This window comes from Peromyscus californicus, unplaced genomic scaffold (genome assembly GCF_007827085.1).
Source record: "Peromyscus californicus insignis strain IS unplaced genomic scaffold, ASM782708v3 Scaffold_4__1_contigs__length_199733344, whole genome shotgun sequence".
Lineage (NCBI taxonomy): Eukaryota > Metazoa > Chordata > Mammalia > Rodentia > Cricetidae > Peromyscus > Peromyscus californicus.
In genome coordinates, this window is record NW_026294562.1 from 36930314 (window position 1) to 36945201 (window position 14888).

Genomic DNA, 14888 nt, shown 5'->3' on the forward strand with positions numbered 1-14888 from the left:
CAGATGAGCAGGGATCTCAGTGAATGGGGGAAGAAAGATGTGTATGTGCCTATCAGCATGTGCAAAGGAAAAAGACCCATGGTCAGCTCTTGCTACGGGTCCCTTATCTCAAAAGGCATACCTTCCACTCCAGACACTTCACTCCCTGTCCCCGTAACTGGGAGCAAAGTCTCCATAGTACAGGTCTAACACAGCTGTCTTGTTTATTGCTTGTGACCTGATGACCCCAGCAGGGAGGGACCCTGGTTGAACTCCGGAAAGTATCCTCAGAGCCTGTGCCTGTGCTGAGGTGAAGTGGTAATTCAAAGGTTATTTGCCATCTTAATAAGTCGATGAGGTGTCTACCCTCTCATAAAATGTTAACCGAGGACATCTTACTCTAGAATTTTTAATTGGTCATATACTGATAATTATGCATATAAACAATACAGGCATTTTTAAAGCAGTTCTGTATAAAATGAGCAAATACATAACCAGAAGACAGGCATGAGGCATCATATAAAGCCTCAGAGGACACCTCCAGGGTAGCCAGGCCTCACAAACTTGCCTTCCTGTGTTAGCCTGAAACCAGAGGCCAGAGGAGGGAGCTATGGGATACTGAGGCTCGGCAAGGCTGCTTATGTATCTCAGCTCTTGGTTTGTGTTCAACTCATTACCATCCTAAAGCTTTCTCCAAGACTCCAAAATATGGTTCCAACAGTTAAAAAATAAACAAAACAAAACATAAAACCATTAAATCCTAGAGAGACATGTCCCTTGTCTTTCCTCCTATAGTTTGAATATGTCCCCAACAATTCATGTGGTGGAAAATGTATGTCACTATCCTGGGAATGGGTATATTATTGTTCATCTCACCGTATGATACATTCTTTGCTAGGATAGAGCAAAAGAAGACCTGGCTGAAATTTGGTGCCATGCTTTGGACTTCCTACTCTCCACAGCCTTGAGCTACACAAACATCTATTCTTTTGTAAGTTTCCCCATGCCCTCATGCTCAAGTCCCTTGGGGGGACCACCTACCTGTGCTTTTACTCAGCCTGGTTTTCTGGAAGTCAGTGTTCCTGAGCTCTTCCGTGCTTGCAGACTTCATGACAGAATTGATGGAGGACAGGGTGCTGATGAGCTGTGAATTGAGGGAGCCGATCTGTGAGTTAGGCTCCCCAAAAGCTTCAGCCAGTTCACTGTAGTTCTCAGCCAGCAATGTCTGTTGCTCGGCCAGCAGCTTCTGCACGCGCTCAATGTAGTGATCCAAACCGGTCACCACCCCAGACGCAAGCTGAGGCTGAGGAAGATCCTCCACGAGGTCCCCTACAGACTCGTTCCCGACACCTACACTCCTCCTGCTGCCCATCAGCCCCACAGTCAACTGTGGAGGCCCACAAGCTATGGTCCTCATTTTGAGACCAACTAGATAGTTGTCGTGAATACTGATCTGTCCCACACCTGACTCTTTGGTCTTCACAGCAGATGGCTTGTCAAACCCGGAATTGCCAGACAGCACCGTCCCAACACCAACAGAGCGAGTCTTAGTGGAGGGGTTGATGTCTTTGACACGGCCTTCTCCTATGGCCACCGTTCGCATCTCCACAGTCTGGGTGCTGGTCTGCTTGTCCAGAGTGCTGAGGAAAGTGTTGGTGCAGGACTCCACGAGGGTGGCCGCCTCTGTGTTGGTGCACTGGTCTGCCTGCTCCAGAGTTGTGCTGGTGTGTTGGTTTGTGGTGTGAGGCACCGCCATGACAGCAGCTTCCTCCTGGCCTACCACCTCTGTGTTCATGCTTCGGGACGCGCACTCCTTGGGAAGGCAGACAATCACATCAACAGAACAGTCTCCGCAACCAATGGACCGCACGTCTTTGAGGTTCAAGTTTGTCTTGAGGAATGTCAGGTCGCTCCCAGAAGCCTCTGTGTTGCTGCCTGTTTCACAGACGCTGACTTCCACGCCCACACAGCGGTCACAAGTCTCAACGGACTTCCCTACACATCGGTCATGTGTCTCCACTCTCTCCTTCACGACCCACCAAGTCATAGGCAGCTCAGGCCCCACGACTTGATTCCTGTGGTCAGGTTGGCAGGAGATGCCTACGCTACTTGTTTGCACGGAGGTCCCAACGCATGAATCCGTTGTGTCCACGTGACTGCCAACCATTTGGTCTCTGGTTGGCACGAGCGCCTCCACCAACTTGCTGAAGACCAGCGGCTGGGCCATCGTGGCCTTGTCCACTTTTTTCCTGGAGCCAGCCGCCTGCAGCTCTTGCTTTAGCTTAGTCATTTCCCGATCATGGGTGGTTTCTTTAAGTTGTACTTCCAGGCGGTAAATCTTTTCCTTTAAGGCCTCGATGGTCTGCTGCTGCAGCTCAATCTCTTTGTCAGCTTCAGTCATCACCCCGAGCATGGCTTCCGTCACACTGATACCAAAATTCCTTGTCTCGGTGACCGTCCCTACAGCCGTATCCTTGCAGGACCTGAAGTCTCTGTGGTAAACAACAACGTCATTCATGTTCTCGTCGCTACCCACAGCCACAGACTTGCACTCCGGAGACGGGCACTGTCCATTCTCCTGGAGCTCCGGTGCGGCCTCACAGCTGCTATCCTGAATCTTCTGCTCCAGTGCCTGCATGTCAGCCGTGAGCTGCCGGAACTCCTTGATCCTCTGTGTGCTCTGCTGCACGCTCTCCATCTCTTCCTCCTCATAGTCGATGTACAACTCCCCGCCGCCTCTCCGGGTTCGGGAAAGCAGTTCCAGCTGGGAGGCATTACCCGCACTATAGGAGCGCTTCCTCACACCACACACATCGTTCTGGGATGCAGCCCTCTGGTTCTTCAGCTGTGAGGCCAACTGCCTTTTCTCTTCTTGCAAAACAGAGATCTTGACCTGGAGCACGGGGATGGTTCTCACCTGCTCCTCAAGTTCCTTCAGGCGTTTTAAGGCGATAGCCATCTGTTCTCGAATATGCTGCAGGTGCATGGGGCTCACGTTGGTGACAGGGGTGGAGATCCCTGAACTCAACGGGCTGTGGCGGATGGAGCTTCCCATGGAAGAAGTGGTAGCCACTGCTGGGACATAGCTACCATAATCCCCATTGCCTTGGTATCCGTTCTGAAACTGGTGCATGGCAGAATTGTGGTTCCCAGAACCCATAAAGGATGGGAGGGAGCTCGTGGAGCCCATGCCTCCGAAACTGGCCAGCCTGGGCCTTCTGAACTCACCCGGTGCCATCTGCATGGTGACTCTCTCCTGTTCGAGTCTTCTCCGGGTCTCCATCAACGTCTTGGTGACATGAAGGTTGTGCTTTGGGAGTTGAGGTGAGGGAGGGGGCAGCAGCTGTCGATTTTCTGGGATGGTAAAAGTGGGTGAGGTCTCCAGCGGGGCAGGTGGCCGTGGGACTGGGGTTGATGTCACGTGGCTTCTGGCTAGGAGGAAGCTGGGACACTGCTTGCTGTCATCACTGTTGGAGGATGACAGGGATTCAGTGGAAGTCCACACACCTTGATGACCAGGTGTGGCCCTGAGTTCTGGACATGGCGCAGACGGTTTTCGCCTCTTCTGGATGTTCACTTTCTTGATAGTATTCCCCTTCTGTATGTCATCCACGTATTTGACGAAATCTAAGTCGAGCTGAAAACCATAAGGGGTTTCCACAAAGTATGGGTCTTTCTGCTCCTTGTTATGGTCTCCATTCAGAACTTCATCTGCTTTTTCTAAGAGAAAGAAGAGAACACGATAATACACTGCATTCCATATTTTGGTAAGAACAATTATCTGTGAGTGTAGCACACGCTAGTCTGACTTAAGAGTTGATAGTCCTAGTTTCTGAACCTCAACTCTCTGAATGAAAATGGAGACACTGACCATCGTATCAGCACAAGTCTATGATCCCAGCTACTGGAGAGACGGAGGCAAAAGGATTCCAAGTTCAAGGCCAATCTGGTCAACTAAGAGACCTTATTTCAACGTAAAACGTGATTGTAGCTCAATAGTAGAGCAATTTATAGTACTAACCCCCCACAAATAAATAAAAGGACAATTCAGGAAAAGAGGGCAGTTTTAAAGAGTCCTATCTTATGCAGTCCACTAAGTCACAAAATGCACTAAGTCAGCAGAGAAAAAGAGAGGGTCACAGCAGATGCATGGATCCAGGGATGTCAGTGTGTGTGTGTGTGTGTGTGTGTGTGTGTGTGTGTGTGTGTGTGTGTGTGTGTGTCTGCAGGTTTGGCAGTCTTTTCTTGCCAGTGGCCCAGAGCCACCTAGTGTCTATCTCCACATGATTCCATTTTGCCCCGAACCCTTCCTGCTTCTGATCTGGGGACACAGGACAGAGAGTGAATTCTCTGGTGGCCTGGGTGCAAGGCCACAGGCAGAGGACAGACTTTCACCTGCAGCTTACTTTCTCTCCCTACTCAAAACCCTCTGCCAACTGGAGGAAAGTTTTCTCCACTCTGCTGTCCTTTGCTTTCTGACACAACATTTACTACCTCACCAATACCTGGTTTTGTAGTCACAAGCAACCCAAACAGGTCCAAAGAGGGACGGAAGTGAGGGCAAACCAAACTCCAACTTCAGGGTCATGTGGTATTCAGTAAACGCTACTTCTGGCTAACCCAAACATAAAAAAAGGAAACACAGGAACCTTTCAAAGCCCAGGCGTTGTTGCTGATCTGAGCCATGCATTTCGAATTTAAAAGCAAGGTCATTTTGTTTAAACTGTAGGATTAGGTCATTTGTTTTTCTACAGTCCCACTAACACAGCCTGTGCTTTTAGGTCTAAGGAAAGGACCAAAAGCGAGGAGTGAAAATGAGAGCCATCTGTCCCCTGCCCCAGTCCTGGTCATCCCCCTGCCTACACTATTGTCAGACCCAAGGATGTGAAGCAATCTTAGGCTGCTGCCTGTCCTCCTGGTCTCCAACACTGCTCCACATTACAGCTGATGCCGAATGCTTGGAATGCCCCCCGACACACACACACACCCAACACACACACATTTCTCTCTCTTTTGAAACTCTGGAAAGTTTAAAAAGATTGCCAAATGGGACTAAAAATGGGCACACATTCTTTATATCTCAATTTCAAACAATATTAAGATAAGAATACTTGGCTAGCCTGTGGCATGAGTTCTGGGGTTCAACCATTCCATATACATACAAGCATTCCATATACACACATAATCCCCAAACCCAAGCTAAAACTGGCCGCTGCTGCCAGCACCACCCCCAGGATTAAAACTGCTTAGAGCAAATGTTAAGAAATTCTCTTTGAAATAAGTGCCCCAGCATGAGCTGACCCAGAGCGCCAGTGCCTGGAAATCTGAGCTCATGCTAACACAATGTATCTTCCTCTCTCTCTTTCCTAGCTTCCCAACTCCACAGGACAGTGCGCTAGCTCAAAATATGCAGCCAGACCTGTTTCCAGAACTATCTGAAGTTCCAAAGGAAGCGGGGAGAAAAGGAAAGCCCAGGGTGTCTGGGGGTGGAGGGGACGACACTCACCCGGGGTGCGCGGTATGGTGCTGGGCAGGGGTGGGATGGTGGGGGCGCGCTCAGGGTCGGGTGAGGAGGGAGCCGGAGCCATCTGCAGGTCACCCTCACCCCTAAGCACTCGGCCTAGCTCCCCTCGGCTCACAGGCCCACCCTTCCCCAGCTCACCTACCACAGGCGCGGATCCACAGCAAGACAGCCTCCAGCCGCAGCACCCCAGGCCTGGATTCCGCTCCTCTCCACTTAAGGCAACGCCTGTCAACTCTCGCACACACCTCCCAGGCCCGCAGGGACACCATAGGCCCAGCCTACACCAATGAGGGCTCCCCGCGTCCCGCCAGGCACACTCAGCAGGCCGGCATGCCCCTGGTGTCTTAATGAAAACAGGAAGCCGCCTTCTTCGGAAACCCGGCGCTCTTCGGCGGCGCAGCTTTGCCAGGAGCCCAAATAAAGCCGGCAATGTGAGCCTCTCCACCGAGGCCTCAGTCTGCCCCTGGGGCCAGACACTTCATCAAAGAGTCTGTGTTCTGGAGGCAGGCCTAGCAAACTCAGCCCGGGTCACCTGAGGAAGGGCAGGGCCACAATTGGCCACTGTTCCCGAGCACTGAAGGGCACTTCTTAGCATAGCTCCTGACAGGTGACCGGTGGCCAACAGCTCCCCTCCAAAAGCTGAGCCCTGGCCCTGAATCTTAAAGTAAATTAATGAAACAGGCCCTTTATCGGCTGTAAACAAAGCAGGGCATGCTTGCAAAAATATCACAGAGAGACTTTACAAAGAAAAAGTCAATCATGTCTGAGGCGGTGGCCGCTGGCATGACTTCTAGGTTTTTCTTAATGATGTTCCCACTGCAGCGTTTTCAGCAGGAAAAGTGAAATTGGTGTCAGGTTTCAGACTCCCTCCCCACCCCCAGCCCCCACCCCACCCCCCAGCTCACTTCTCCACAAAACTTAACTGGTCTATATTTAGCTACTTCCCAAGCTCAGCGAATAGAGATAACCAAAGGTCTGGGTCATTCTGAATTACCCCCAAGTGACAGTTTGGACTTCTCCCCTGGAAGTCAGGGGCAGTGAGAATTTAACCACAGCAGACTTCCTTCCCAAGCACTGCTGAATCTCAAATATTGAAAGGACCCTGGAGACTGTATCTTCTTCTTAAGCAATAAAAATGAAACTAAAATCCCAGACAGAGCAGATAGAAAAACATCCCCCCAAACAAACAAACAAACAAACAAACAAACAAACAAACAAACGTTCTCAAAGTACCAAGTATTCTACTATTACATTGAAATATCCAGTCTCACTTCAATATTTTTTATTTAATTAACTTAATATTGGTTTTTTTGAGACAGAATCTCATTAGATACCCCTGGTTACCTTAGAACTAGCTGTGTAGACCAGGCTACCCTTCAATCAGAGATCCTCCTGCCTCTACCTCCCAAGTGTTTGGAAAAGAGGTGTGGCCACCACACCCAGGACGCAGTCTCACTATTTTTTATCTCCTGATTTCCAGTGTCCTTGCACAAGCATCTGATGACATACTTATGACCCATACTTACTTCTCAATTTTTCTGTATAAAAGTGTCTTAACCCCACCCCCATACTATAAACATCCTCAGAACAATAGATTGAATTTTCAAAAACGTAAAACAAGATGGTTAGGAGCAAAGCAGACATTTAAAACCCCTTTAATGGTTATTTTTAGGGTGTGGAATTAGGGGTGATACATACTTTGTGCTTTATAAATTTTTATGCCAAAACTACCACAGAAGTCACTATTCCTACAGGAATGTAAAATCTAAGTACGCTCAAGTGTGAACGTGGCAAAGGTAGACAGTTAAATCTCTTCCACAGTAGAATTAACTTATTTTTAGATGAGTAAATCTAAAGCCAGTATTTCCCCCAATCTCCTTTTACTGTTAGTGTGGCCATACAAAGACAGCTCATGAAACAACCCTACCCCACCCGAACCGTCCTCAAGAGGCCCAGGAATAATCTTTCTAATTCTTCTCTTCATTCCTTCCTCCAGTGCGGGTATGATGCTAAGATCACTAGCTGATAACTTGAGTTTACACCTGGGGGTAGGCGAACCATGTGTTAGAAGGAATCTGGGTCTCAGGTGGCTCTGTGCATCAAAGCTAGTATTAAAACTCTTGAAGCACCTACCCCTCTGTACTTCTATGGAAGAGAAATAAACTTTAGAGTGACCCCGAATTCTAAGAGATACAGCAGTTTCTATCCTATGTCCACTTCTCATCCCTACCCAACCCCCAAACTGTGGGCTATATATATCTTAAAATGAAGAAAATGCTAAATAACTAAACTGAGGAGGTATTACAACATTAAAGCTTTTATTATGAAAATTGGTAAATTCAAGAATAAGAAAGTACAAAACAATGGCTTTTTAAAAAGAAAATATCCATAGCTGAGTTATAAAGAGACTTTTGAGCTGTCTCAAAAATCTTTTTAGACTAACAGAAATATGTCTGCTTTCACACGGCCAGAACTCCAATTGGTTTTGTGGAATTCTGCAAGCAACAGCTTCCGACCGTTCTGGAACTGGAGGGCTGCCCAGGTGTTTACGAGAATTTTCTGAATGTTTGGGAGTGCAGTCCTGAAGTCAGACTACTCCTAACATCCCTCTGCCTTCATTATACAACTTTTATTGAAAACTTATTGGGTGCAGAAAAAAATGATCCTATTCTGTTGAAAGAGTAGGAGAAAAAAAACTGTAAGAAATAAAATGAGATGTAGGCTTGCTGGGGCAATGAATCCACACCACACAGGTTGACCTTAGTTACAAAGGTACGCTATGGACAAGCCAGACCACCGTACGTGAGCAAGCGGCTAAAACAGAACAGGAGGCCCAAGAACTGGGTTTGGAAGAACAGGTAAGTGATGATAAGAACACAAGAGAAGAGGGGCAGGGCTGGGTCGGTCTGTGAGAGCACCTTCAAGGCAGGTGAGGCGGGATGGGTGCAGAACAGGCCCTGGTCCTGGGTCCAAGAGCAGGGCACTCTGGCCCCTGTATTATTTAGCCACCAACTAGGGGATGAAGGTTTGAAAGACATCAGCAAATCCGTCCTTGACAGCTATGGAGAGACTGGACTGGACCTGGCAAAAAGAGCTGAAATTCGGAGGACAAGTTACAATGGGTCGAGGGCTCTCTCTTGTGGAAGACGGTCTTACCGTGTATCTCTCTGGCTGACCCGGAATTCATTACATAAGCCAGGCTGGCTGTGAACTCTCATTTGCCTGCTGTTGCCTCCCAAGTGCTGGGTTTAAAGGAGTGTGAGTATTATACGTGACAACAAGGATTAGGTTTTAATAGCCACTGGGAAGTTTAGAGTCAAGAAGACAGGTATTTGTATGTGCAACTTATAGTCAATATTGAGACTAAAGACTTATTAAAATCTATCATTCATTCATCTTGACCACGTAACACTTTCTGCTGTAGGAGTTAGGGATATAATGTAAATGAAAGAAACAACACTTTTTTTTTTTTTTTTGGTTTTTCAAGACAGGGTCTCTCTGTGTAGCTTTGGTGCCTGTCCTGGATTTCACTCTGTAGACCAGGCTGGCCTCGAACTCACAGAGATCTGCCTGGCTCTGCCTTCCGAGTGCTGGGACTAAAGACTTCCTAGAACTTGCTTTGTAGACCAGGCTGGCCTTGAACTCACAGAGATCCGCCTGCCTCTGCCTTCTGAGTGCTGGGATTAAAGGCGTGTGCCACCACTGCCCAGCAGAAACAACACTCTTTTTTTTTTTTTTTTTTTTTTTTTGGTTTTTCGAGACAGGGTTTCTCTGTGTAGCTTTGCGCCTTTCCTGGGACTCACTTGGTAGCCCAGGCTGGCCTCGAACTCACAGAGATCCGCCTGCCTCTGCCTCCCGAGTGCTGGGATTAAAGGCGTGCGCCACCACCGCCCGGCAGAAACAACACTCTTACGTGGCTCATAGTCTAGTGCTGATAGGGCACACAGAAAAAAAAAAAAAATAGATGAGATGCTAAGCAGGAGTGAACGTCACCCCAGCCTTGGCACCAGTGTGCCGGGGTAACTGGGTGGCTAGCTAACAGTGGGCTGCACAGCCTGGGCCAGCACCCTTCTGAGCTGGTGTCACACCTGAAAATCAAAGGTCACAGAGACCTTTCTCCTCCTCTCTCTACCCAGTCTGTCCGGTCTGCAATTAGGGGTAACCACAAACTAACGTGACAGCCACCCTCAGAGAAAACTCCCCAAGTCCAGGAGAGATTCCCATGAGTTCAGAGGGAAATCAAAACCCACGGTTGATGATAAGGCTTTTCTTTATGCGTGTATTTACCTCCCCCAAAAGGCCCAACTGTGGCTTCAAGAACAGTGCAAGATTTTCTTGTGGTTCTTCTCCATGCACCAGTGAATCTGAGATACAGAAATGTTAAAAATCATTCCAGCTAGGGCCAGAATTGTTATTTATTCGATTTTAACTTTTTAAACAAACTAAACTCACTGTCAAAATAATATTCCATTTGGGAAGACCTAAAACTGACTCTCTTCACCAGGAAGCAGCAGCTTAGGCAGCAGTTACCCGGTGTGGGAGTCCGACCTGCCAGCAGCCGCTCTCAACTCTGTTCTCCCTGGTGACATCGGGCGACGTCACAGGTAGTGAAAAGTGCTACTGCTGGTGAGTGGCTTAGTGAGCAGAGTCCAGAGGTGGTGCCGAATGCCTGGTCTGCCCCCTCTCCCAAGACAGTCTTTCAGGCCCCACAAGAGAGCAAAATACCTTCATACAGCAACATCTGGGCTGTGGCCTTTTAGCCCTCCATTTGTCAATGAGACTATAACACTATGTGCCAGGGACAGGGTGATCTTTTTAAAAAAAACCAGAGTCTTGCTAGGTAGCCCTAGAGCATGGAGCTTGTTTTGCAGGCCTCAAACTTAGAAGTTCTCCTGCCTCTGCCTTGAGTGGTGGTATTATAGGATCTGCACCAGCATGCCTTGCTGCCCATTGACTGGAAAGCACAATGGGGCTTTGTGGTGACATTCTCACACATGGGTGCCGTGTACTCCAGTCACACTCACACGCTGTCTTATGCCTGTCTCCTCCTCATGCTCCCTTTTCTAACAAGTTTTACTTTCACGTCTTTTTCTTTTTAAATATAGATTCTGTGTATGACAGAAAATAGGCAATATTTATCTTTCTGAGAAAATGCCACTTTTGAGTAAGAAACACTCATCATTTTTCTAGACTTTTTCTACCATAACGAGCTATTCTTTATTACGAACAAAAAACTCTAGACATTTCCAAAATAATGCGCCCTGGACTTTTAACTGGACAAGGCTCTGATATTATTACTCTATTTGTTGGACTACAATGACCTCTTTGTTCTGCTGCCCACTCTAAGCCCAATTACTGAGGGCGCCATGAAGAATAATTACACCCGTGTGCCACCACCTCACACATTGTTAACGTGTTTTTACTCATCAGTCTCTGACTGCTGAAACTAAAGAGTTAATTCCCACCAAAGCATTGTCCTCTCTCACAGGAAGCACAGGGACCTGGCCTAGGAGCATGGCATCACCACAGAGTCCCACATGGACAAGTGGCCGAGTGCATTACACTGCTGTGGGGAGCATCCCAGAGGACCCCGCAGCTATGGCCTGGAGGCAGGAAAGAAAGTCGTGAGGGTGACGTGGAGGGAGGCAAGGCTCATGAGGTGAATTCCGCAGCATTTGAAGGTGTCTGAGCTAGCAAGGCAGCTAGCTCCTGCAGGAAGGGACAGTGAGTGGTACAGAGAGAAAGCAGGAAGTGGATCGGCTGGACCGTGCCCTTCAGAACAGGTCTAGCAGGAAACACTCCGAAGACACTGAGTACTAAGCTTTCCTATCCAAGCACCTTCCCTCCTAATACCAAATCTACATGAGAAACACCACCTATGGCACAGAAAACCACAAGAGAGATGCCACTAACCTGAGTATTCTGCATTCTGCCAAAAAGGAAAATGTGGCAGGGAAGGCACTTTCTTGCGTTTACCCAACAGTTACTTTGTTTTATTCATTTTTTTTTTTTTTTTTTTTTTTTTTTTTGCTTCTTGAGACAGTCTTGTCATGTTGCATCCCAGGCTGACCTCGGACTCAAGATCTGCCTCAGCGGCCCACGTGTGGACAGAGTTAACTGCTTCCAACCCGGCTCTTTTCCTCCCATTCATTGATTCCGCCACTCAAAAGGGTGCTAGGCTCCCTTTGAAGAGAGCTCATTTCTTTCTCCTGGGAGTGGAGACAGCCTCTCTTAATCTTGCCAATACCTCTCTGCAGTTATTCCAAACGGCTGTCCAAACACTTGTGCAGATAAAACAAGAAAGTGAAAGGGTATTTCAAAAGCTTTAAGGGCCAGACCCACTGACACTGTATGTAGCAAAACAGCAACTCCACGGCCGGCTTTGTTTGTGGGGCTGCCAGAGCGCTAGGTCCTTCTTTCTTCAACTCTTTCAATCTCACGTCCACGTTTGTAAGCTCTGTCTGTCAGAGCTGTTAACCTGCACACCATCCCTACACGAGCCTTCCTTCCTACACTAGTTCCATATCCCCAGGTTCCCTCCTGGGAATGCTCCCACACTCCACAGGGGGAGCCTCATCTTAGGAGGATGACAGATTCAGTTGATCACTTAGTAAATTAAATATTTACGAAGAACCCAACATGTGGCAAGCTGCTCAGTGCTGACCAGAACAGCCGTGGAGGGAACCTGCCCAGAGAGAACGAACAAACTAGAAGAGACAGATGTGTGCTTACACAGATTAGCAACTGCCTCAGCAAATGCCGTGGAGGTGAAACAGGGGTCCTCACACGGGGGTGGGGGGTGGGGGGGTGTCGGGGAAGGGGTAGGCACTTGAGAGCATCTGCTGGGCAACCAATTGGGGACATGGGGGAGGGGATGAGGCACATGCTAGCAGAGGAGGGAAAGACCAGTTTTGGATCCTGTAGTGCATCTTGAAGCTATTGGGTGTTTTAAACAAGGGAGGAAAATGGCCCATTTACATTTTAATAAGATTTCTCTGGCTAGTCGAAGGATTATATATTAAAATTCCCTTCTCCGTCTTCTGGTAGGCTTCCAAGGACTGTTTGTGCAAATCTTCTCTTCAGTCTCACAAGTGAGTATTTGTCTACTGAACAAGACAGATAACCAGCGTGGCATGACATTAAACTATCCAAACCTACACTCCATATTCGGGCAGTCGGGCCTCGTGTCTTGGTGTCCATCTCTCCACCTCTCCACCCTGTATTTAGGAGGAAACTGTGAAGTCCTGACAATGTCAGGCCCTGTAGGCTGAGCTGGAGACCAGACACCAGGACCAAGGCTGTGCCAGGCTCCATGTGCTGCCCCATTCTGCTACTAAAAAGGAAAATATTTGTCTGACAGCCAATGACTCACAGCGGAGAGAAAAGGTGGGGGAGGGGTTTCCTCTTCTGGAGGTCATTAAGCAACAATAAATCTAATCTGTGAAGGACAGAGGTGGCATGAGCAATGCCAGGAAGCAGGCACAGGACGTTTAGGGAATCCGCGTACTGACTGAACACAGAGGGAGGAATGCGGACTTACTCTACACCCCGAGATTCTGGGAGCGGCAGCAAGATTCAAAGTGTCAACACAAGGCTGACCTGGCAGCCAGCAGGAGCTTCTGTACCTTTAACCCTTTCTTGACTTTAATTTCTCCACCCATCCGTGACTAGTTGCTGAGGGAAAACTCAACAACTCGGAGAGGGTCTAGGGAGACTTAAGCAATGCTCCCCTCCCCCAGATTCAAAATATTTACCCACCAGAAGCCTCAAAGCTGGGTTTGGGGTTGGCTTGCCTTAGGTCCTGAATGCTCCTGTCTGCCTAGATCTTCCTGTGGCTGACACTGCCTGAGGAAGGCATCTCAAACCCGTGCTAGCCCCACTGCCTGTCAGTCACTGCTCTCAACTTCCAACACAACATTAGCTGTTTCAAACCAGTGCCGGTGGTCTCCTTGGCTCAGGGACTCTTCCGGGATCCCATTGGCCACTTGGATAATTTGAGCATCAAAATAATATAATTAATGATAATAACCAACTGATAAGTATCTGTGAGTCCATAATGCTAGAGAAGAGTGCCAGCTAATGACCACGGTGAGGATTATGGGAACAGAAAATTACCATACAGTAACCATCACCGCGGTGGCTGATGGAGACAGGAATGGCTGCAGAGGCTGGTGGATGGAATACTTCCTAACAAAGAGGAGAATGCTGCTGTGGTCTCATGACGAAACTGATGGTTCCAGTGAGGAAGCCAGCGGTGAACAAAGCTGGCGTCCTGACCCTGTGAGATGCACTGAGATAGAGGAGTCACTTTTGCCAAGTGAGATACGGCCGGAGTCTAGAAACATCCATGGATCCCACCTGAAGGACAACTCTACAGTGCCAAAGGACTTTCATCTATCTGGGAATTCTCAAAGTCACAAAGAAAGGAAACATAACTAACAGAAACTGGATTACTTAACAAGATAAATTTCAATTCCTTCCTCCTTTCCTCCTGCCATCCCTCTGACCCTTCTTTCCCTTCCTTTCCACATATTTGCTTATTTATCTATTCATTCATTCATTCATTCATTCATTCTGTATACAATGTTCTGCCAGCATGTATGTCTGCAGGCCAGAAGAGGGCACCAGATCTCACAGATGGTTGTGAGCCACCATGTGGTTGCTGGGAATTGAACTCAGGACCTCTGGAAGAGCAGCCAGGGCTCTGAACCTCTGAGCCATCTCTCCAGCCCCCGTTTCCACTCTAAAGGTGCATGAAGGCAGCCAGTCAGCCATCAAGGAGCCAGGCCAGGCCCCCGACGACGACGATGTCTGTTTTGCAGACTTAGCAGTCAGTCTGCTCTCTGGTGCTGCTGATTTGAGGATGCTCCCTTTCTTTGAGGTAGTTTTGAAAACATACAGCATCTTACTCAATTCTGGAGGTTGATGTGTCCCTTTACAAAAATATCACCCGGAATTCCTGTCCGCGGTGTTGCGTCTTCCACGGTTGAGCCTCAATCCACTCACCTCAGCGTACCAACGTAGTCCTCCCTATCTGTGGCTTCTCCCTCCATCTAGGACACACCTACCCAGACTCTACCATCTGTCAACACCAGCTGTGCTGTCCTTCAGAGCCTAAGCCACAGGGCTCCTCTTCCTCAAAGCCCCACCCACCCACACCTTAGCCGCTCTGTTCAGGGCAGAGCTGGTCACCTTGTCCCCACCACGCTCCTAAGGCCTTTGCAGTATGCAAAGTCCCGTGTCACGGTTAGCAGGCCCTTGGCTCACGCCCACCCTCAACTGTAAATGTTTAGGAAGGTGGGAACTGAGCAGAATATGTATTTTGTAATCCTTCAGTGCCTAGCTAGCCTGGTGCTTAGCATACCACCTGCTTAGTGTATGTTGG

At 48.4% G+C, this 14888-nt stretch overlaps 1 protein-coding gene across 6 annotated transcripts in view; it reads right to left on the reverse strand.

Annotated features, from left to right (window-relative positions):
• The window catches only part of Kank1 (KN motif and ankyrin repeat domains 1), a 203411-nt gene that overhangs the window by 22375 nt on the left and 166148 nt on the right, over positions 1–14888 (reverse strand). For 3 of the 6 annotated variants that reach the window (XM_052762153.1, XM_052762154.1, XM_052762155.1), the window contains exon 4: positions 1021–3699. In XM_052762153.1, coding sequence (XP_052618113.1) covers positions 1021–3699 — 2679 coding nt within the window. Of the gene's footprint in view, positions 1–1020; positions 3700–5641; positions 5955–14888 lie in introns of those variants that run through there. The other 3 variants (XM_052762156.1, XM_052762152.1, XM_052762157.1) reach the window with 2 other exon arrangements.